This window comes from Urocitellus parryii, chromosome 15, assembly GCF_045843805.1.
Source record: "Urocitellus parryii isolate mUroPar1 chromosome 15, mUroPar1.hap1, whole genome shotgun sequence".
Classification (NCBI taxonomy): Eukaryota; Metazoa; Chordata; class Mammalia; order Rodentia; family Sciuridae; genus Urocitellus; species Urocitellus parryii.
Window position 1 is genome coordinate 7,065,245 of NC_135545.1, and position 21,449 is coordinate 7,086,693.

A 21,449-nucleotide genomic window follows, 5' to 3' on the forward strand; every position below is an offset into this window, starting at 1 on the left:
ATTTGGTAACTGTCCCAACGTAGAAGGGGCGGGGCACTGAATCTCCGCCTAATTTGCATATCGCGTTCCCAGCATGCCTTTTTCCGGAAAACCGAAAAAGGGCATGAGGTGTAATGCCTCGGTTAGTCGGACCGCCCCTTTGACTTTTGGGTCTCTTACCCGAAGAATGATAGTTGTTTTTATCTCAAGAAATCGATAAAAAAGAAAGTTCCTGCGCTTGGAAACTTAGCTGACAGGAAGAGGGGTGCGCAGCTTGGAGTCTAAGAACTACACCGCAGCAACCCGAACGCTCCGATCCTTCCGCGGTACGTAACGCGGAAGAGCTAGGGAAAGAATTGGTGGCCTTCTGTAGTGAGGAACGAGAAAGGAGTGATAGTAGGAGAGGAAGGCTGAATACTCTGGGGAGAATGGGACAAAGAAGGACCTAAATGGCTGACGTTGAAAATCTGCTATGGAAAAATTAGAAAAAGCAGCGAGGAAAGAGGAGAGGAGGCATCCACACTGGGTTCCATAGGGGAGAAAAGGGTGGATTCTGCAAATAGAAGAGAGTCCACTCCAGAAAGTGATTGGTGAGCCCTGAAGGATAGAGGCAGATTGGGGGAATTGGATGGAGTCTCTGCGCTGGAAATGGAGAGGGGTATTTTCTGTGGGGTAATTGAGGAAGGGGGTCTAGACTGGAGTCAATGCAGGAGTAACATCTGTACTGAAATAACTAGCGAAGGAGAGCTGCACCCTAAAAGTTGGGGAACCTGCCTTGGATGATATTGGTGAGGAAGGGGTTTACAATAGAAAAGAGAAGGGTCGACGCTGGCCGAATTGGGTCAGAGCAGCTGCACGCTTGGGAAGGAAAATGGGTCTACACTGATAGTGGGAGCGAGTCCTTGGTGAAAAAGGGAGCCTTCTGGAGGATGGAAGGATAGGAAGCTATCTCCTCTTTGTACTCCAAGAAGACAGGTAAAGGGCCTGCACCGTGGCCCGTGAGAGGGAGGTGGGTCCGGGAGGCTGCCCGCGCCCAGGAGCTGCCTTGTGCGCGCAGGCCGGACCATGGGAACCCAAAAGCCGCGAATCTTGCCCTGGCTGGTGTCGCAGCTGGACCTGGGGCAACTGGAGGGTGTGGCCTGGCTGGACGAGAGCCGCAAGCGCTTCCGCATACCCTGGAAGCACGGCCTGCGACAGGACGCGCAGCAGGAAGACTTCGGCATCTTTCAGGTGCATGCACCAGGGGCGCTGGAAACCGAGAGCTCCGCACCCGGCCTTAAGGCTGAGGGGGCGACTGAGAAGGCGGAGATAACTCCCGGCGGGGGCGGGTAGTGCTAATGATGGTGGGTGGAGTTGGAAGGGAGGGGCGGGACCAGCAGGCTCGGTTGTCTGATGGTGAAGAGCGAGCAATAATGGAACAGGCCGGCCAGGTTCTGGGAATAGAGCTGGGAAAGTGGGATTAGAGCTTTAAGGAAGTGCATCCTGCAAGTTGAGAGATCACTGGGGATGGGGCTTTCAGTTACAGAATTCTTGAAATATTAGACGTGAGACTTGGAGCTCTAAAGACGGGGTTATAACCACCAAATTGACACACTAGTGGTGGTAAATCATTAAGAATGTGAGGGGAAAGGGTGCCCTAGTGGCACGCCTGTAATCCCAGTGATTTGGCAGGTTGAGGGAAGATTGCAGGTTGAGGCCAGCCTGGGCAACTTGGGGAGAGCCTCTCTCAGAAAACAAAAAAGGCTGGGGATATAGCTCCGCGGTAGAGCGCTTGCCTGGCATGCCGAGCCTTGGGTTCAATCCCCAGCGCCCTGGGGGTGATGTGGGGGTTATGAGAAGGTAAGGGGATGTGCCACAATGAAACCTACTATTCTGTATAATTAATATACACCAATAAAAACATTGTGAAGTGTCCGTGTTATCGCAGAGGTACCCTGGGGGAGTGAAGGTCAAGTTAGACAGCCAGTAGGACCTAAAAGACTGGCTTAGAAAGTCAAGGTTTTTGAAGTTGAAAGCTGGAATCGGGAGGTATATGTGGGGATGAGAGAGAAGCTTGTGGGTCAGAGAATTTGGGGATGGAACCTTAGGGAATTGGAATTTATTGTGGGGGGAGGTGTTAGGACTGGAGGAGGCAGGGGTAGAAACCTAAAGGTGAGGGTCTAAATCATCCTTCTCACTACCCTGATTCCACGGGTGCCCTAGGCCTGGGCGGAGGCCAGTGGTGCCTACACTCCTGGGAAGGATAAACCTGACCTGCCGACCTGGAAGAGGAATTTTCGGTCTGCCCTGAATCGGAAGGAAGTGTTGCGTTTAGCTGAGGATCGGAGCAAGGACCCCCATGACCCTCATAAGATCTATGAGTTTGTGAGCACAGGTGTGTCAAAGTCCGGCTTTTCATGGTGGGCTGGGATCTGGAGGGTCTCTCGCTCCCTCTTCTACTCACTCCCTTTCTCCACAGGAACTGGGGACTTTTCCCAGGTTGATACCTCTCCAGACACCAGTGGTGGAGGCAGTACCTCAGACACCCAGGTAAGAATGCACCCAACCCTCTTGCCCCTTATTCTCTTGCTCTGCCCCCCTAGACCCTTCTCCCTCCCAGGCTTCCATTCCTCCCCTCCAGCCCACCCCCTGCCTGTCCAAGAAAAGGCGATTGAAATATCCACTTCTTTTTTCCTCCAGGAAGACATCTTGGAGTTACTCAATGACATGATCTTGGCCCCAGCCCCAGATATGGGCCCCCCAGGTTTGGGTGTGGTCCCTGAGCACTGCTCTCAGCTCTTGTTGAGCCCCAACTTGGAAAACCCCATGCCCTGTCCAAACCTGGCACCTCCTGAAAACCCACTAAAGCGACTGTTGGTACCTGAAGAACGTGAGTACCAGCTGGGGGTGGTAGGGGCTGTGGCAGGGGCCGTGGGCACTCACCACCTCTCCATCTCTCCCCTTTCTGTCCTCCGCTGCTGCTGCTGCTCAGAGTGGGAGTATGAAGTGACTGCCTTCTACCGGGGCCGCCAAGTCTTCCAGAAGACCAAATTCTGCCCAGGGGGCCTACGGCTAGTGGGCTCAGAAGCTGGGGACAGGACACTACCTGGACAGCCAATAACATTGCCAGACCCTGGGGTTTCCCTGACAGACAGAGGAGTGGTGGGCTATGTGAAACGTGTACTAAGCTGCCTAGGAGGGGGACTGGCACTCTGGCGGTCAGGGCAGAGACTCTGGGCCCGGCGGCTGGGGCACAGCCATGCATACTGGGCTGTGGGCGAGGAGCTGTTCCCTGACAATGGGCATGGGCATGATGGTGAAGTCCCCAAGGACAACGATGGAGTTGTGTTCGACTTGGGGCCCTTTGTGGCACGTAAGTCCCCTGAATGGAAAGCAGCTGGGCATGGTGGTTGAAGGCTCTGGGGTCAGACAGTTTGGAATTAATTTCAGACCTTGCTGCTCTGCACACTGGGGCAAAGAACGGGTCTGCTTTGTCAAGGCCAAGGACTGATTGCCAGAGCTGGTTTAAGGCACAGGGCCCAAAACACAGAAGGTGTTCAGGAGATTAGCTGCCGTTTTCATCATCATCATTATAGTGCACACACAAAACAATGGTAGGGCTGGGAGTGTACCTCAGTGAGGAGAGCTTGCCCAGCATACTGAGGCAATCCCCAGCACCACAACAAAACAAATAAACAGGAAAGAGAAAGCCATTAGGACTTCACTCTGCAATATAACTTTCTACAGTGATGGAAATGAACTGTTTTTGTGCTGTCCTGTATGGTATCCACTAGCCACACGTGAGTTTTGAGCACCTAAATGAGCCAAGTACAACTGAGGAATCTTATATTTCATTTTAAATTAAACAATTTAAATATTATAGTCAAGGTGGCTGGCTACATATTGGACAGCATAATTTGGGGATTAAGGAGCAGTCGACACCAACTACCTTCTACTCCACACAGTATCCTTGGGGACATAGACTCCCATGCTCTGGGACTAGTTCCCCTCCTGAATCCTGGGGTACCAGGGTGGGGTGAGGGTGGGGCGATCTTCCAGCACTACCTTGATGGGAGTGGAGGGAGAACACTTAATTTTAACATTGCAGGGACTGTCCCCACTCTGACAGCCCCTTGTCACGGTGGCAGAGGGTCTTGGGTCAGGAAGGTGGTGGGGTTATTACTTGGGTTGAGCACGGTTGGGTGGATAGTGGGTCTTTTTCCCTTTCCTAATTAGGATTTTGAATCTTCAGATCTGATTTCCTTCATGGAAGGAAGCAGACGGTCACCACGATACACCCTGTGGTTTTGCATAGGGGAGTCATGGCCGCAGGACAAGCCATGGGTGAAGAGGCTTGTGATGGTCAAGGTGCCTGGATTCTGTGTTCCTGAGGCTGGGAGTGGTGGTCTTACAAAGAGAAGAGGGTACTCCTTAGAACTATAGCTTGCAGAATCCCCTATGAGGAACTCCTGTTTAAGTGCCCCTGCCATCACCAGTTCCTCATCCCCAGGAGTTTCTGGGTATCCTTTGCTTGGCTTCATCCCCACAGCCTGTTTTGAACTTTCCAGATCCTATAGAAGTTGATAGACAAGTCCTAGTGGAAGTCTAGTGGTTGGGTGTTTTCACTGACTTCTTTCTCCCCTGATCCCACAGGTGGTACCCACATGCCTCAGGGCCCTGTTGGACATGGCCCGATCAGGGGGCGCCTCCTCACTGGAGAATACCATAGACCTACACATTTCCAACAGCCACCCCCTCTCCCTCACCTCCGACCAGTACAAGGCCTACCTACAGGACCTGGTTGAGGACATGGATTTCTAGGTCACTGGGGAGGCCTGAACCCTGACTCTTCACTTTGACCAATAAACCATTTTCCTGCTACAGCCATCACTTGTGTTTCTGGTGTTGGATGTCCCAGAGCAGCCCTGACCTTCGGCTGGTTGTTATTTCTGCTGGGGTCTCAGTTTACTTTTCTGTGCAGTTATCATAACTAAGATGCTCAATGTGTGGAGACCAGGCACCATGCAGGGGACAGCTGACTCTCAATTACCTCTTTGTTTCTTACTAGGGACCTGATAAAGAGATGACAGTCACCCCCATTTTACAAACCAAGACACTGAAGTTTGGAGAGACAAAGGTCACAAAGTGAGAAACAGACTGTTCAGATTCCAGGGCCATCTCCTAGCCTATACTCTATGAAGGACACCCAAAGGCCCTGTCTTGCCTATGAACAGTTTGGGCAGATGTCCCTTCTTTCTGGGCCTAGGGCTCCCCTTTGTTGAGAGCCAGAATGGAAAACTGTGAAGGGGCTCAGCACCTACCCCTGGAGTCTCTGAAACCTGTGTGTCCCAGTGACCCTGGGTCCTTCCACTCCTCCTAGCTGGGCTGCTTTTCTGGGAAAGGGGAATGACAGAAGCCGTAGCAGCCAACTCACCATTTGGCCTACCCACTTTATGCCTCAGTCTCCCTCTCAGGAGAGAGGATTAGATCACCCCAGCCTAAAATGGCCACTGAAAAGAAAATTCAACACGATGGGGCAAAGATCCTGCATTTGGGGACAAATCCAAGGGAGCCAAAAAAGCACCCTGGTGCCCTTAGCTCAGAAGACATTGGGGACATGTCTAGACCCTCCTTCCTATCACCACCACTTTTGATCAACAACTTTTAGGTATTATGCTAAATGCTTCACCTGCTTGTGACTTATGTAATCCCACAATACCCACTTTACAGAAAGGGAAACTGAGGCCCAGAGAGGGCCAAGCCCTTGCCCTAGGTCACATAGTCTGGTCTCTGCTTCCTACACTTACACATAGGCCAAGACTCCTGAGTATCCCTCCCTAACTCTCCTAATTTGTCTCTGGGGGAAAAAAAGCTAAAATAATGGGGATGGGGATAACATTTCATGAAATCTTTAATGAAATTGGGGGAGGGACACGAACAGAAGGGAGAGGCAGTGGGGACAGGCTTGGGGCAAGGGAGATGGGCGGAAGCTGGGCAGGGCAGGGGCTCTCCTCTTCCCTGCAGCAATCCTCCCCCAATCATCCCACTGATGGGGGAGGGAAGGAGGGAGATGGAGCCATAAATATGTCCAGAATCTCAAAGAGGCGAAGGGTAGAAAGAGTGGCTGTGGTGGGAAGGGGGGGTCTCAGAGAGGAGGGAGGGGCAGGCCTGGGCCACCCTTGTCAGGGGGCCCTGGCTCCTTGGGCGGCCGGGGGGGCCCTGGAGGATCCCCAGGCTTGCGGCCGTGTTTGCGGAAGTAGCGGTAGCGCTGGACGTAGGCCCGTACCAGGTTGCTCACCTTCACCGGGTTGATCTCACCGCTTTTGCTGTGGCAGATCTGGGAAGCCAGGGGGCACCTGGAGTCACTGCCAGCCCCCTGCAGCCCCCTTTACCTGGGACTACTGAGCAGCACAGTTTGGGCCTGGGATGGGAGCCACTCCCCCAATGACTAGACCAATGCCCACACTTGGTCCTGCTAACAACGGGTTCCCCAATTGCCAAAATGAGCCCAGGTGGCCCTGAGGAAATCCTGTCATCCTCCTCACCTGCAAAACCACCCCCTCATTCCCATCTCCCCACATGCATACGTCAGTCTGACAGATCTCGTTGCAGCACCTGTCCCCCTGTGCACCCCACCTTGTGGACAGCCTTCCTCAGGATGTCCTTATATTCCTCCTTGGTAATGTCCTTCTTCTGATAGTACGGCTTGATGGCGAGCTTCACCTCTTCCACTGCCCGCTCCTGTGTGTGCAGCTTCTTCAGATACTGGTGCATTGGTGACAGGGTGGGAGAAAAGGGACAGCAAGGCCCAAATGAATGCCTGTGGAACCTCCAGGCCTCCACTCACCTCTGCATGCCAGCTTAGCCTCCTTGACCATCTAGCTAGGCCCAACCACACTGGCCCACTGGACAGAAGAACTAGGAGGTAGAAAGTCCTGTTTAGGGTCTGCCTTGTATTCTCCTTGCCAGTCATACTAGCCCACTGGGCATCTCTACACTGGACCCTAAGCTGTCCCAGGCCTGGCCATAACAGGACACATGTATCCCCTCCCTCACAGTCCAGTGGGGAGATAAATGTTAGCCAAGCAATTACAACCAGAAAAAAAAAAAAAAAAAATGTTGTGGGGGTGGTGCTGGGGATTGAACTCAGGGGCACTCGACCACTGAGCCACATCCTCATTCCTATTTCGTATTTTATTTAGAGAAAGGGTCCGAGTTGCTTAGCACCTCACTTTTGGTGAGGCTGGCTTTTTTTTTTAATATTTTTTTTAGTTGTAGATGGGCACAATATCTTTTATTTATTTATTTTTACGTGGTGCTGAGGATAGAACCCAGTGCCTCACACATGTAAGGCAAGTAAGTGCTCTGCCATTGAGCTACAACTCCAGCCCCAAGGCTGGCTTTGAATTCATGATCCTCCTGTCTCAGCCTCCTGAGCCTTTGGGATTATAGGCATGCACCACTGCACCCAGCCAAACCCTTTCTTTTTTTTAAATATACATGACTTTTCCTAGTTTTTTTTTTTTTCTTTTTTTTAATATATATCTTGGGGCTGGGATTGTGGCTCAGAGGTAGAACGCTCGCCTAGCACGTGTGAGGCACTGAGTTCAATCCTCGGCACTACATAAAAATAAAATAAAGATATGTGTCCATCTATAAATTAAAATAAATATTTAATATATTTATTTATTATTTATTTTTTATATGGTGCTGAGGATCAAACCCAGTACCTCCCAAGTGTGAGGTAAGTGCTCTACCGCTGAGCTCCAGCCCCCAGCCAACCACTTTTAATTAAAGGGCTGTGGTATGAAAATGTCACAAGATCTTCAGCAAGGTGGTGGTGAGTCCCATTGGGTTTTCATAACCCTACCCTGACTCCTGATGGATGGCAAGATGGTGGGGCACTTGGGGGAGCCAGCATTCTGGCAAGAAGCACAGAGTGTGTGTTTGGAGGGCAGGGATATGTGGCTGAACTCAGGTTGTATAGATGGCACACTGGCACTGGAGTCCTGGTCTACCACTCCTGTAGGCAACCAAACTCTGTAGCTTGTCTGTAAAATACCGCAGTACCTATGGGAAGGACTAAGGTGACGTTCACTGAGAACACAGCACAGGCTAGACACAGCATGGACTCAAAGGGAGCTGGATTATTAGAGAATAGGAGAGAATGTTGAGCCTCTTCTATGAGGCTCTGCCCTGGCCAACAGGCTAGAAGTCTACACAGCAGAGCAGAAACAGTGGCACCCCTGCCTCGGTGAAATATTTGCAAAAGTCGCTGGGAATTGCCAAAAGGGGAACAAATTTTGTTCAGCAGAGGCCCCCTACCAAGCACAAGAGACAATCCCTTAGCAACACCACCAGGGAGGTCCCTTTCCCGATCCAGACAACTCTTGCCTCTGCCCCAGGACCAAAACACATGGGAGCAGGCAAAGGATCCTGGGAAGAGAAGGGATAGATGGCTACAGTGGGGCAACATCTTGGATGACATGGCCACAAGGATGCAAACTGATGAGCTGCTGGGGAGCTCTATTGAAGGACTTCTCAGGTTTTCCCAGCCCAACAGAAAGTTGGTTTCTAAAGAGATATAGTCAAAAGAAAGAGAATGTTCCTCCTATCTCAAATGTGGAAACAGAAGACAGGAGAGGACAGACCTATTGTCCCGGCACCACAGCACATAGCACATGCCATGGACAAAGACCAGCTATACCATGGCCCCAATGTTTCTCACATGGGGATTTCTATGGGGCTTCATCTGGCTTTCCCTTTGGCACCCTCTACTAGACAGGTAAGGGTAGGCAGGGTTATTGGATGAGAAAGACATGCAGCTAGACCTGACCTAGCGGTAAATAGCTTCTGAGCCCCAAGAGTAGGAACTGAAAAACCCATGTCTGTATTTGCCTGGCAGCCATTCCTCTTCCCTTTATCTGGGAACATTTTCTTGACTTCTTTTGAAAATAACCCCCTCCCACTTACAAAGAGAAGGAGGGCAAGAGAACAACAAGTAACTGAGTGGCAGACTTGTCTGTGTGTGAATGTGTACATGTGGGTATATTTACATACATACACATATTCATAATGTGCTATTAATGTGATATATATATATATATAATACATATATTACACATACACATACAATTTTCTTTAAAAACCTGCCAGCCCCTTTCCCATTCATCCATTCTAGTGGAAATTTAGTTTCTTATTATTTAATAAGAATTTAGTTTCTTATTATTTAATAACTGATTAATACACTTCTCCAGGGCCCAGCTCACCTTATCTGTGTCCCCTCGTCCCTCGGAGCTGCTGCTGCCCTCTCTCTTGTCAGATGCAGCAGCCAGCCCAGTGGGGGTGGGTGGGGTAGAGCCACAGCCCCCCAGGGGGAGACTGCCAGGAAGCAGGTAGCTGGAGGGGCCAGGTGGTAGACCCAGAGAAGTGGGCACAGGAGCTGGGGCCACCCCCAAACCTGAGGGTGGTTTCCGGTGGCTGAAGATCTGTGGGAAAAGGTGGCGGGTGGGAGGCAGGGAGAGTTGCACAAGATGAGCAAAGAGTAAAGGGAGGTGGAAGGGAAAAAGGAACTTATACCCTCACTGTTCCCACCCTGATTTTCCAACACATCTAGGGCAACATGGTCCTCTTCTGGCCAATACCTTGCCCCAAGGCCTGCTGGGAGTTGTAGTTCTTCTCCTAACCAGAGGCAATGGACAAAGGAAAGGTCTGTGGGGACTCTTCCCTAGGGAAGCCCACCTGGTTGGTGGCCTGGATCAGCTCCTGGGCCTTCGCTCGGCTTGCAAGGTTGGCTTCTTCCATCTTGAAGAGAAGTGCAGTCACTGCAGGAGGTGCAGAGGTAATGACATGGACATCAGGAGACGACAGGAGAGGAGATGGTGAACCTCACCTAGCCACCTGCTACTTTCTCCCACCCTTGGCCCGTAAGCCATAAGGCTTCACATACTTAGAACAGGAAAAAGGGGCCTCTGCCACTAAGAGAATCCACCCTCCAAAAAAAAAAATAAATAAATAATAAAAAATCACCCCTTACCCTGAATGTTCTTAGGACTTAAGTGTGTGTGCATGATTAGGGAGAATATGATACCATGGTTACCAATTGACAAGATGGTGGGAGACTGAGACTGTGCCCTAATCATCCCTACCTTCCACTCATGGAGTCCCAGCCTCTCCCCTTAACTCTGCAATCTGGCAGAGTCAACTGCCATCCCCTAAGGGACATAGTGCCCTGTTCAAACCATCTTTTCTGATTCTTCTATCCTAGTCTGGCTCTAGGGAAACCCCAGATCCAATGGCTCCTCCAGTCTGTGCTGGCTGCCATCTGTTCCTATTTGCCCTGCTCTCTCCCAGAATGCCCTAACACTTAGATGCCTCTGGAAAGACCCTGATGGGTCCTCAACCACCAGCCCATGTCCCTACATTCCTACCCCTCCCAGGGTATCCCTTTTGCCTTTAAACATGTACCCACCAGTTCCTATCCTTGAACCTTTCTCATCTGCACACCACCCCACCCCTGCCAGCTGAACACTCACAGGCCAAGACGCCACTGGTGGTGCAGTCCACACCAGCCGGTAGGTTCCAGGGCATGGGCGGGGGCAGTGTGGGCAGCTGGGAGACACGAGTTGCTGGCCCATCCTCTGCCCCTGAGTCTCCAGCTGTGGACCCTGCACTGGGAGCAGTGCTAGGGGCAGCTGCAGCTGTGCTGGTGGCTGTGGTAGTCGCAGGCTGTTGCTCCTCCTCCTCCTCCTCTTCCTCCTCCTCCTCTTCTTCTTCCTCCTCCTCCTCTGCCCCACCTCGAACCCCAGCCTCTTCAGTAGCCTCTTCAGGCAAAAAGGAGACCTCAGGAGTCTTACAGCTACTATCCACAGTCTGTGAGTCTGGAGTGAGTGCAGGGGGTGGAGGGGCTGCCTTGGGGGGCGGGGTGCTAGGAGCCTTGGCTGCCCGCTCCTCCCCAGACCAGGAAGTCTCCTCTGCCCCCTTGGTTCCAGCTGCTTGACTACAACTATCTGCCTTGGATTTCTTCAGTGACACAGGGCCCCCACTGCCACCACTGCTGCCTCCACTGCGGATCTTTTTCCTGGTCTTGGATGGCTTGGTCTTTCCCTTGGTCCCCTTGGCTTTCTTGGCCCCAGCCTTGGCCTTGACCTTGGTCTTTTTGGGCTTGGTGCTGCCTGGAGCAGCTTTGGCTACCTCTGTGGGAGCCCGCTCATCAGGCTTGAGGAAGGGGGAGCGACTCTCCCGGTCACGGCTGAACTTGACTCCGATGGAGCCCAGGCCACCAGATGCAGCATCCTTAGCTGGGGTGGTGCTGCTGACACCTTCCCGTATCAGAACTGCCACCTTGGACTGCAGCTTCACTTTCCGGGAGGAACAGGAGGAGGAGGAGGAGGAGGAGCCTGAGCCACTGCTGACCAGAGGCTTTGGTGGGGGCCCTGAGGAAGGTGCTGACTCCTTGGGAGGCCGGGCCTTCTTAGACGACCTGTCCCTCTCCCTGTCTCTGTCCCTGTCCCGATCCCGGTCCCCCCCATCAAGAGCCTTCCGCCGAGAGCCCTTCTCCCGGGAAGAGGAAGAGGAGGAGGCAGCCCCTGAGCGCCGACGGTCCTTCTCACTGCTCTTGCCACCCCGCTCTTCCCCACTCAGTCCCTCTGAGTCGTACAGGACCTCACGCTTGGGTGATGAGGCTGGGGCCGGTGAGGGTCCTCGGGGGTCGGGCTTGTCAAGCCGGCCCACAGTGATGGTCCGCTTGATGGCGAAGAGATCATGGTCCGTGAGGTCCTGGATAGAAGGCGGCACGGCCCCCCGGCGGCGGCTGTCCCGTTCTCCGCTTGCCGAAGTGGAGCCTGAGGGCTGCTGGGTGGGCACCGGGACCTTCTCGCCTCCATCCCCAGACCGCTTTTCACCCCGGGAACGTGAGCGCTTCTTCTTTTTCTTGCTGCCTCCACCATCCCGGTGCTTGCCTCGATGCCGCTCACGCCTGGAGGATGACGACGAGGAAGTGGCCGGGGGCGGAGAGGCTGAGCGCCGCCGTCTCCGTCGTTTCTCCCGGGACCGTGACCGGCGGCTACCCCCGCGGCGGCGGTCTGAGCTGCGTGAGCGGCGACGGGCAGAGCGGGACCGGGAGCGGCGGCGGGCGGACGATGAGGTGTGGGAGCCTGGCTTGCGGTCCCGAGAGCGGTGCTTCTTGGAGTCCCAGGGGGAGGCCGGTGCCGGTGGGGCAGGCTGGGTGCCAGAGGAGGATGAGGTTGCCTCCTTCGCCTCGCCCCCGCTGCGCTTGCGCTCCCGCCTGGACTTCTTGCGAGTGGGTGGGCCCACGGCGGAGGCAGTGGTCGCGGTGGCGGTAGTCGGGGAGGGCGAGCGCTGGCGGTAGCGCTCCCGCCGCTGGGTCAGGATTTTGCGGCGGAGGTCCAGGCCGCCCCAGCGCGTGTCGGCAGCAGGTGGCGCGGGGGCCGGCTCCCCTAGGTCCACCTGTAGAGCTCCCTCGCCATCGGACTCCGCGTGCAGAGACAAGAAGTCATCCCCCTCAGGGGCCCGAGGAGCAGGAGGTTGGGGCAGGGGCTGGGTTGCAGGGGTGACCGTGGAGGCCGGAGGAGGCCGGGGGGCCCTGCCACTGGCCCGGAAGAGGGAGAGCGCCACCCTGGGCTCTTCCTCTGGCTGGACGATCTCACCCTCCTCAATCTCTGAATCGGCAGGTGGCAATAGTGGTGGAGGGAGAACAGCTCCACCAGCTGTCACCACCTCCACAGAGACCTTGCCTTCCCGACAGGCCTCTGCCTCTGTCCCTACCACAAAGACACGCCGTCGGGTGGCTCCATCTGCTCTCGTGGAGTCCGCTTGGGGTGGTGTTCCAGGGGCTGGAGTTGGCTGTGGGGGCTGTGGGTCCGGGTGGGGACTCTCATCACCTGGGAAGTCCTGGCTCAGGCTATTATCATCATAGATGCCTGCCAGGGTCTCAGAGATGCGGCTGATGCTCTGGGACAAGCCTTCCTCCTCCTCCTCTTCCTCCTCCTCTTCTTCCTCTTCCTCTTCCTCCTCCTCCTCCTCCTCCTCCTCAGGTGAGGGAGTCCCAGCTGATGAGCTGGGATTGGAGCCAGTGGGCTCAAAGGGATCATACTTTTGCTCTGGAGCAGGTGGTGGGGAATAGGCCTCATCGGTGGGGTGGAAGGGGTCATAGATGTCAAATCGGGGGGCAGGAGGAGCTGGGGGGGCAGGTGGGGGAGGAGGAGGAGGAGGGGAAGGGGAGGATGAAGAGGGAGAAGGCGATGGTGAAGAGGAGGCAGAGGAGGGGGCAGGGGGTGGAGCAGGGCCCCCATCTCCTGTGCCCAGGGTGAGGAGGTGGCGGGCACAGGTGGGTTGAGAAGAGTGAGACTGTGGAGAAACTGCAAAGGAATAGGGCAGACAAGAGACATTGTCAGGGGTACTCCTTCCTATCGCCCGGTGGAGGGGCCTGCAGGGAGGTCTGTGCCCATCACTGGCCCTCCCACTGACACTCACTGCACAACCAGCTGCTACTCAAGTGCTTTTTGTGGGTGCCATCTAGAGGATGCTCCTAATCCTACTCCAAAAGTACATGACCCTTGGGGCATGGGAGGCATTTGAAGGAGAGAGCTGAGTATCATTCCCACGGGCAGGCAATAGAGAGCAGGAACCAACCAGGGTGCAAGCCCAGTCAATAGGGCCCTCAAGCCTGCACTCTCAGGCTGGAACAGCATCACACACTGGCCCTTGAAGCCTAGGAACCACCTTGACCAATAGTGGTGACACCATCACAGCAGAAACAGGCTGGAGCAGGAAAGCCAGGGTTCAAACCCAAGTCCACCTCCAAAGCCAAAACAAGCCCTGGCTTGTGATGCCAACTGCCTGCTGTGGGAGTCTACCCCATTTTTGTGGAGACAAATATGAAGCTGAGAAGGTGAAATGGTGGTCCAAACCAAGGAGGTTGCAGACCTCACGTGCCTAGACAGCTGAAGTCCTCCCAAGCTCTCCATCTTGACATGAGCCCCACCCAAAGGGCCACACCTGCTTCCGACTCAAAGACACCACTAATAGCAATGACTAGAGTTGGCTCCTTCCTCTGGGCCAGGCACATGCTTTGCAGATCACTTCCTTAGTTCACCTTTCTAAGACCCCTCTGCACTAAGCGCTACACTCTGGATGTCAAATGTCACACAAGTGGAGACAGTTAATAGGCTGTGCCAAAAGTGAGGAGCTGAGCCTAGATTCAGGTGTACGTATCTGCACATGGGGGCTGTTCTCTCATCCACACCACCAGGTCCCTGCCTTGCCAAGGGCACCAACATGGTCAGGTGAGGACAGTACCAGGAAAGCAAGGGGCTTACAAGGGCAGCTCTAGAGCCACCTTGTATTCAGATCAAGATTCCTGTCCTCACCAGTAATGTGACCATGGACAATGGCTCAAGCTGTCTGCCTCAGTTTCCTCATCTACAAAATGGAACTTGGTTCATTTATTCAACACATTTTTACCAATCCTTTATTTGTGCCAGGCTCGGTTCCAGTTACTAGGGATAAAAAGCAGTGAGCAAAACAGATAATAATCCCGGCTTTCTGGGAGCTTATGCTAGAGAGGGGAGAGGGAAAGACAGGTACCAAGTCTAGCTCATAGGCTGTCAGCTGCTGAGGTGCCTGGAGAATAAGGAAGCAGGCAAACCTGTGTTCACCCCGCACAGGTGACAGCAGGATTCAGGAAGTGGTGATGGCACCTAGTGCCCAAAGAGGACCTGGAGAGTGTGAGCACCTGTTTGCCCTTGTCGTTACCATCACCTTCAGCACAACACAGTTGAGAGACTACAGTAATCCAGAAACGAAGAATGACACTTTCTCAAATAACCTTTATAACAGGACAGGATTATGATGATTTTGTTCTTTTTCCTGAAGTTTTAGTATTTTTCAAAGGAAAGACAAAAAAGCCAACTGAAATTAAAAAAATAGGGGTGGGGCTAGGCACTGTGGCACACACCTATAGTTAGTTCTACCTACTGGGGAGGCTGAGGCAGGAGGATTGCTTGGACCAAGGAATTTGAGGTGAGCCTGGGCAACACAGTGAGAATCTTATCTCAAAAAAACAGAGGCTGAGAGTATAGCTCAGTCAAAGATCACCTGCCTAGCATTCACAAGTTCCTGGCTTAGATCCTTAACACCACAAAAAATAAGTAAAAGATGAAATATAACTCAGAGCCCCCTAAAAATAACTATTAGGTCTTGGATACTTCTATGTCACTCTTAAGGTCCAGGCATCAAATACAGTACTTTGCCTGTTTCTGGGATGAAGGCTTATTGGAAAGCTGCCCTACCGTTGTTTATTTATCCTCTACAACCTCTGATTTTAAGAGAAATTTCAAAGCACACTTATGGGCCCACAAGAATGACATGGGCCTAGGCACCATGTGTCTAAATGTAACCTGGCACAGGGGGTATATAAGCCACATTCATTAAGGGAACTGGTGTCATGGCTGATATGATGCCACCTCTGAGCCAAATGCACCGTCTTCCCCTCTCTACCTCCTTGAACATGTGTGTGCATGCAGAATTGAAGTCTAAACTAATAGGAGTCCCAGGGATCAGCAGCATGTTGTTAAAAAAGCAAATTCCCAGACTCCCCCTCAGACTGCAAAATCAGAATCCCTGGGCCTAGTGATGTCCATATTACTAAGTATCTCAGATGTAGGCTCAAGTTGGAGAAGCACTGATTTAAACTACTCATGGGGGTCTACTGCCATGTGCAAGGTTAGGGAGCAGATTCTTACTTGCACAGTACACACTGTAGAAATAAAAAGCGTGGGCTTTAGACTCAGGCCCACCTTAGCTGAAGGCCTGGGTCCACTACTAAGCACCTGGCTGTGACGTGGATCAAGTGCCTTCTCACTTGCTCACTGTTCACTCCTCTGGAGGACGGAGACTCTTGAGTTCCCCTCCTGGGGAGAGGAGTTCTCAATGTAGTGACACCAATAGTTAGCACTAGACACCAAGGGTTTCACATGTGCTCATTGCTCCTACTCAGTCCATCCCTACAGCATCCATTTTTATTTTACATATACCTGTGTGTACACATATCTTTTACTGCAATCCCACATGAAAAAAGTTAAGTATTTTTGTCTAAATGACATGATTATCACTACTACTGTTACTAAAAACAGCTGACTCCCACATAACTCCAAGACCACCTGCCCATCTCTGCCCCATCTCACATACCCGTTTTGCCTGTCCTCCAGGCCCTGAGACGGGGCAGCAGGCTGGGCACAGATAGAGGGATAGGATCCCTGTCCCCAATTCGGACCTCGGCCACCAGCTCCAGCATGTCCTCGCTTCTGTAAGGCGGAAGGAGTAGTTGAGCCTCAGGGATGCTGCAGCTCTCAGATCAGGGCGATCCCCATTCCAACAGCCCAATGGCCCAATTACTCACTCGCCAGGCCGTAGGTCTAAGCGGCTGGGAACCCAGGTATCCGGAGGATCCAGGATGCTTACTAGCCCCGTGAGGAAACTGTCTGCAGCCATGTCCAACACCTGGAGTAGGCCAGGAGGGGCTCCATGCTGTGAGAACTCACAAGTATTATATCCCCAGTCCCTAAGCTCTCAGGAACCCAGACACTGAGACCCCAAGAAAACTCAGGGTCATACCTATTCCCTTATACTGCCTGCTATCAGAAATTAAGACCCAGAGATCAAGCCCCAGAACTTCCTGTTGTCCTCTGTCAGGACCCCAGATCCAGGAGACTGGTTGCCTTCCCCATTCCTCCAAAACCAGGAGTGAAGGTACCTAGCCCCTCTTACTCACAGTAGCCGTGTCAGTTCCCCCTGACTCCTGGGGACGGGGCTCTGACCGTGGGCTCCGGCAGCGCCTCCATCGAAGGCCATGACACCGAGAACCATCTAGAAAAAGAGATTTGCATGGGGATTGGAGACAGAACTAGTCACAAAGACCTCCTGGGGGTGGGGGGGGGAGCCTGTTCTAGTGCTTGACAATGGAACCATGCATCACCTCCCAACTCAGGCCCTGGAGGGCTTCCCAACAGCCTCTTCTGGGGCTTCTCATTCACCCAGTTGTTCTCCTCATGCTCACAGGATGAAGTCCACATGCTTCAGCTTGATGTTCAGCCCCTGCTGCAACCCAGTCTCCACAGACTTCTCCTGTTCCCCCTCATATCCTACCACCCTGCTCACACCCTCCTGCACCTAGCCCCAAGGAACCACAGCCAGTCCCTCAATGCCATGCCCTTGTGCCACATACCTATGCCCCCTTGCCTAATAGGCTTCCCTCCAATCAGACAACTCTGATACATTCATCAAGACCCAGCACACCTGTTACCCTCCTAGGAAGCTTTGCTGACCCTCTCCCTCCATGCTAGTTTGGGGAGCTCTCCTGCCTTCTCATAGTGCATCGGGCTACCTCTAGGCTGTGACTGTTTCTCCCCTGCTCTGGACTGTGGGCCCCTCAAAGGCAGCTATGAGGTCCAGCCTATCTTTGGCTCCCTGTGCCCAGCACAAGGATGGTACCCAGTAGTCCCAGGAAAAGCTTATCCAAATGATATAAGGATAAAGAAATCAGAGAAGGTGAGGCTGAAAAGAACCAGAACCCACCATACCTTTATCATTCGGCAGATCCCCCTGCAGGGAGCTTCCCACAGCCTGCTGAATGGCCCGCTGGGGAAAAACGGGGTGGGTGGGGGGTGGAAAAACCAAGAGTCAGAGGTCTCAGGTAAACTACCCTCTGCAACCTCTGCTGCTTGGGAGACAAAGCATTCCAGACACCCCTACCACCAAGCAGGAGTTCACACCCTTCTGCACCTAGCCCCAAGGAACCCTGGTCTTCTCCCCATAGGCCCTGAAGACAGGGCCTGGAATCTGGACTCCCAGCACTTCCTCCTCCCTCAGCTCCAGGAGTCCAGCAGCCTCACCAGAATAAAGGCAGAAGGAGAAAGTGTGGGGTCTCTATCAGGTGGACCATCACCCCGATCCTCGCCTGACTCCTCTGTCTTTCCTCGAGACTCATCTTCTTCCTCCATGGTCACCTGGTGGTCAAGGGGCAACAGTGTGGAGTGGAGGCCAGGGAAGGGGATGAAAGCAGAGGATGGATGTGAAGACCTCAAGGGCCTCCAACAGTGCCTCCATCAGCATCCTCTTCGGCATCCCTCCTCCTTTACTTTATCCCAGTCTATCCTGTCCTTGGGAGAGTGCATACACACATGGACTAGAGCAATTCTTTCTCTTCCTGGCTTTCACCTGTCAACAGGTCTCCTCGGTCACCTATTTCAAGATCTTGCTCCCTAGTTCCCATGGCTCCCCAACATCCTATCCAAACTTAAAGACCTCACTCCTTACCCTCATAGGACTAACACAGACTTTTTTTGTGTGTTGTGATTTCAAACAGTGTGTTCCACAGTCCCATAAACCCACCTCTCCGAAACTGATAATATACAAGTGTACTAGACATCATCCAATGCCAGGTACCACACAGCTTCACAGGGCATCAATTATCCTCGATGGTGAGGGACCAAAGAATTTTTATTTATATATTAAAAAATGTGAGATTAGTCTTCAAAATCTGTAATGCCACTTTTAAAGCAAAACTGCTAAAGAAAGGCATGCTTTCCCCTAGTCTCATGGAGGCACTTGCCTGTTACCTTGTTGCCTATCCTGTAAAGCATGGCCAAAGCCCTGGCAATGCCACAGAAATTCTTAAGATTACAGTGCCAGTTAAGCAGCTGAAAGAGCATCCTTTAGACTGGCAGATGTCCTGATTAGAACTTCAGAAAATATGAATATTACAGCTGTGAGCTTTGTCATAACTGACAAATCCGATGCTCAGAAAACAATACCCAATGTCAAAATTCCTAGAAAGCTTCAAAATCCCTAAGCCATACTCTGTGCTTATCTGTAAATGGCAAAATAGTAGCATCTATCTCAGAGAATAGCTGTGAGAATTAAAAGCCACAGACTCATTAGCACATCCAAAGTGCTCAATACACATTAATAGTAATTATATCATTAGTTCTTAATGTCCAGTTTTCCCCTACATCTGTCTCCCTCACTTCCTCTGCTATAAATCTGTGAAGAAAAGACCTCAGCACTGGTCTCTGACTTACTACAGATTTTTCAAGCTGTGCCCAATCTTCCATTCACATATTTAACCTCACAGTACTCTAAAAGTCTGCCTCTTCTCTAACCCCTCACAGACACATCTTGCCCTGTTATACTGTATCCCAGTTTCTCTAGCCAACATTCAATACCCCTAGTCTTGTGGACAGTTCCCAGCCCCATTGCTGCTCTCCAGCACCTCCTAGGAAGCACATGCTACCTAGAATAGTCACATATCCAAGATCTCCTGCCTACAGACTTGAAGACCCACAAACCCTCTGCAGCATATTATTCTTGAGTCATGCTCTCAGCTCCTTAAATCTTTCAGACATTAGAAGGTTCTGCAGATAATTGTAGTTCTCAAACGAGTTCGGGAGCAGTTTAGTACATCACAAATAGCTTGTTACAAAAAGTAAATAGAACAAAACAAAAATTCTTCACAGTGCTTCACAAGTAGTAATTGGAAATATCAATTCATGGATCTTGAATATTAGTTACATACATATGTTGTTATGCACTGAGTTTCAATGAGAAATGTATTCCTGACTGCCAATCAAGGTTAAAAGAGTTTGAAAAGCACTGTGCTGGGTAAGTGTAGAAGACCTTACAGACCCTCTCAGACTTTCATGGACTAATTCTAACTTTCTTTACAGCTCCAGGACAATGCAAAAATTTTAAGCAATTTTCATGTGAATTACTTTCTGAAAGGCAAGTACATTTGAGCTGGGCAAAATATCCAACACTCTATTTTGCATTATTCTCCACATGTTTATCTGGCCCCCAAAGGCATTTGAGTTTGCTTCAAGCATAGAAATTGGATTCTTGCAATTCCATCAAAGCCACCCTAGATGGTTCCAGGTCCTTCTAACTGCCCCCAGGCTCCTGTCACCCAGATCAGATACTTGGAGACCCATCCAAGATTCTTAATACACCACAATATTTCCCTTCTATCCCTGGTGGGAGTGGGAGGGGAACAAATCTCATTCCTGAGGTGGCCATAAGCGACTTTTCTACCCTCGGAGTTCTTCCAAGCATGATAAATAGTCAGACCTATGTAGATCAGCCGCATCCGCAGACCAGCCCATGTAGACACTTGCCAGTCCTAACAGACATACCCCAGGTGCTGGAGGTGGCTTTGCAGATACTCCTCAGCTCTTGCAGACCTCCTTCACCCCTGGGACACAGCTCAAGATCTCAAGATGGCCCCAAAACACTCAGCAGACCCTATCCTCCGGTCTGCCTATAAAGACGAGCTACAGTGCCTACAGACACTACCCAAGTCAGGTATATGATGGAGAGCAGGCCCTAGGCTCGGTCCAAGCCCTACGGACGCCCCCAGTCCTCTCAGGGACACCCCGTAGACGCCCCCTGGTACCCACAGACGCGTCCAGGGGCCCTGAGAAGGCCCCCTGCTCGGCGCCAGGCTTCGCCACCGCAGCCGGGTTCGAGACTACGCCGCTAAGCCCTCCAGGCCCCGTGGCGTGACGGGGGGTACCCCGGGACAACTAGCAACCCGACTCCGCCCCGCCCACCCCAATAGGCCCGAGCCCCGCGGCCCGGACCGCCGCCGCCATCTTACCCCGCCGCTCGGGCTGCGGCTCCGGCCCCAGCGCGGGGCGGGGCGGGATGGGGCGGGGCTCGAGAGCAAAGGGGGAGGGGGCGGAGCTAAAGTGCCGCCGAGCTTGCCGGGATTTCAAGTACCGAGCACGGTGCCCTGAAGGCGGGCAGGAAGAAAACCGGACTCGGTTTCCCAGCAGGCGATGGGGCACATGGAGCGGGGTACGCGCGACGCACGCCGGGATGCGTAGTCCGCGTACCGCCACCGTCGCGGGGGGACAGCAAGGGGGTGAGAGGTGAAGTGGGCGGAGTTGCTGTGGCTCGCGGTGAAGCCCCACAGTCCCCTGCGCGCGCGGGGAAAGGACGGCGGAATCGGAAGTGGCGTAAAATATTGCTCAGCAGAACAGATGCCAGGGAATTGTAGTTCGGCCGAGTGAGCAGTACTGGCTGGAAGTCGCCCCGCCCACATTCTAGAGATCATAGAATCCAGATCCCGCAATACCCCCTCTAAATTTAGAACCAAGGAGCTGGACTCTTCAGCCTCCTCACTTGGGATGGAAAAGTCGGAATTCTTAATTATTTCACAGCAGGATTTTCCTTCTTCAGGAATCAGTCCTCCTTTCTCAAATCCAAGTCAGGAGCTTCGGCCTTTCCCCCTTCAGATTATTCCAGGTATCAGGCTCACATTTGATACGAACACAAGAGTTCGGGTTCCCTCACACAGAATTCAGGGCTCCCAGCCTCCAACAGGCCCGCAGTTCCCTCCCTCCCAGGAGTCCGTCTCCAGCCTTATTTTCTCCAAAGAACCCAGTGTTGGGCCTTCAGCTTCCCCTTCGAAGTCC

General features: G+C 52.6%; 2 protein-coding genes across 7 annotated transcripts; one reads left to right on the forward strand and one right to left on the reverse strand.

The window, feature by feature from the left end:
- Positions 1 to 98: 98 nt before the first annotated feature.
- Irf3 (interferon regulatory factor 3) lies at positions 99 to 4,963 on the forward strand. Of its 3 annotated transcripts, none has more exons than XM_026406315.2 (8): positions 99 to 305; positions 948 to 1,209; positions 2,182 to 2,353; positions 2,438 to 2,508; positions 2,659 to 2,848; positions 2,951 to 3,331; positions 4,211 to 4,326; positions 4,612 to 4,963. In XM_026406315.2, exons 2-8 carry the CDS (start codon positions 1,045 to 1,047, stop codon positions 4,777 to 4,779), a joined length of 1,263 nt encoding a protein of 420 aa, XP_026262100.1. In that variant the 5' UTR covers positions 99 to 305; positions 948 to 1,044; the 3' UTR covers positions 4,780 to 4,963. The 3 variants fall into 3 exon arrangements, with proteins under 3 accessions (XP_026262100.1, XP_026262099.1, XP_026262098.1); XM_026406314.2 differs by having other exon boundaries at positions 951 to 1,209; XM_026406313.2 differs by having other exon boundaries at positions 1,037 to 1,209.
- Positions 4,964 to 5,851: 888 nt separating this feature from the next.
- Positions 5,852 to 20,661, reverse strand: Scaf1 (SR-related CTD associated factor 1). 4 transcript variants are annotated; one of them, XM_026406244.2, is made up of 11 exons: positions 20,630 to 20,661; positions 17,871 to 17,984; positions 17,559 to 17,616; positions 16,751 to 16,845; positions 16,379 to 16,479; positions 16,168 to 16,283; positions 10,494 to 13,337; positions 9,700 to 9,782; positions 9,228 to 9,446; positions 6,595 to 6,723; positions 5,852 to 6,295 (listed from the first exon to the last, which is right to left on the reverse strand). In XM_026406244.2, exons 2-11 carry the CDS (start codon positions 17,976 to 17,978, stop codon positions 6,104 to 6,106), a joined length of 3,945 nt encoding a protein of 1,314 aa, XP_026262029.2. In that variant the 5' UTR covers positions 17,979 to 17,984; positions 20,630 to 20,661; the 3' UTR covers positions 5,852 to 6,103. The 4 variants fall into 4 exon arrangements, with proteins under 4 accessions (XP_026262029.2, XP_026262031.2, XP_026262030.2 ...); XM_026406246.2 differs by lacking the exon at positions 20,630 to 20,661 and adding an exon at positions 20,430 to 20,584; XM_026406245.2 differs by lacking the exon at positions 20,630 to 20,661 and adding an exon at positions 20,166 to 20,408.
- Positions 20,662 to 21,449: the final 788 nt, after the last annotated feature.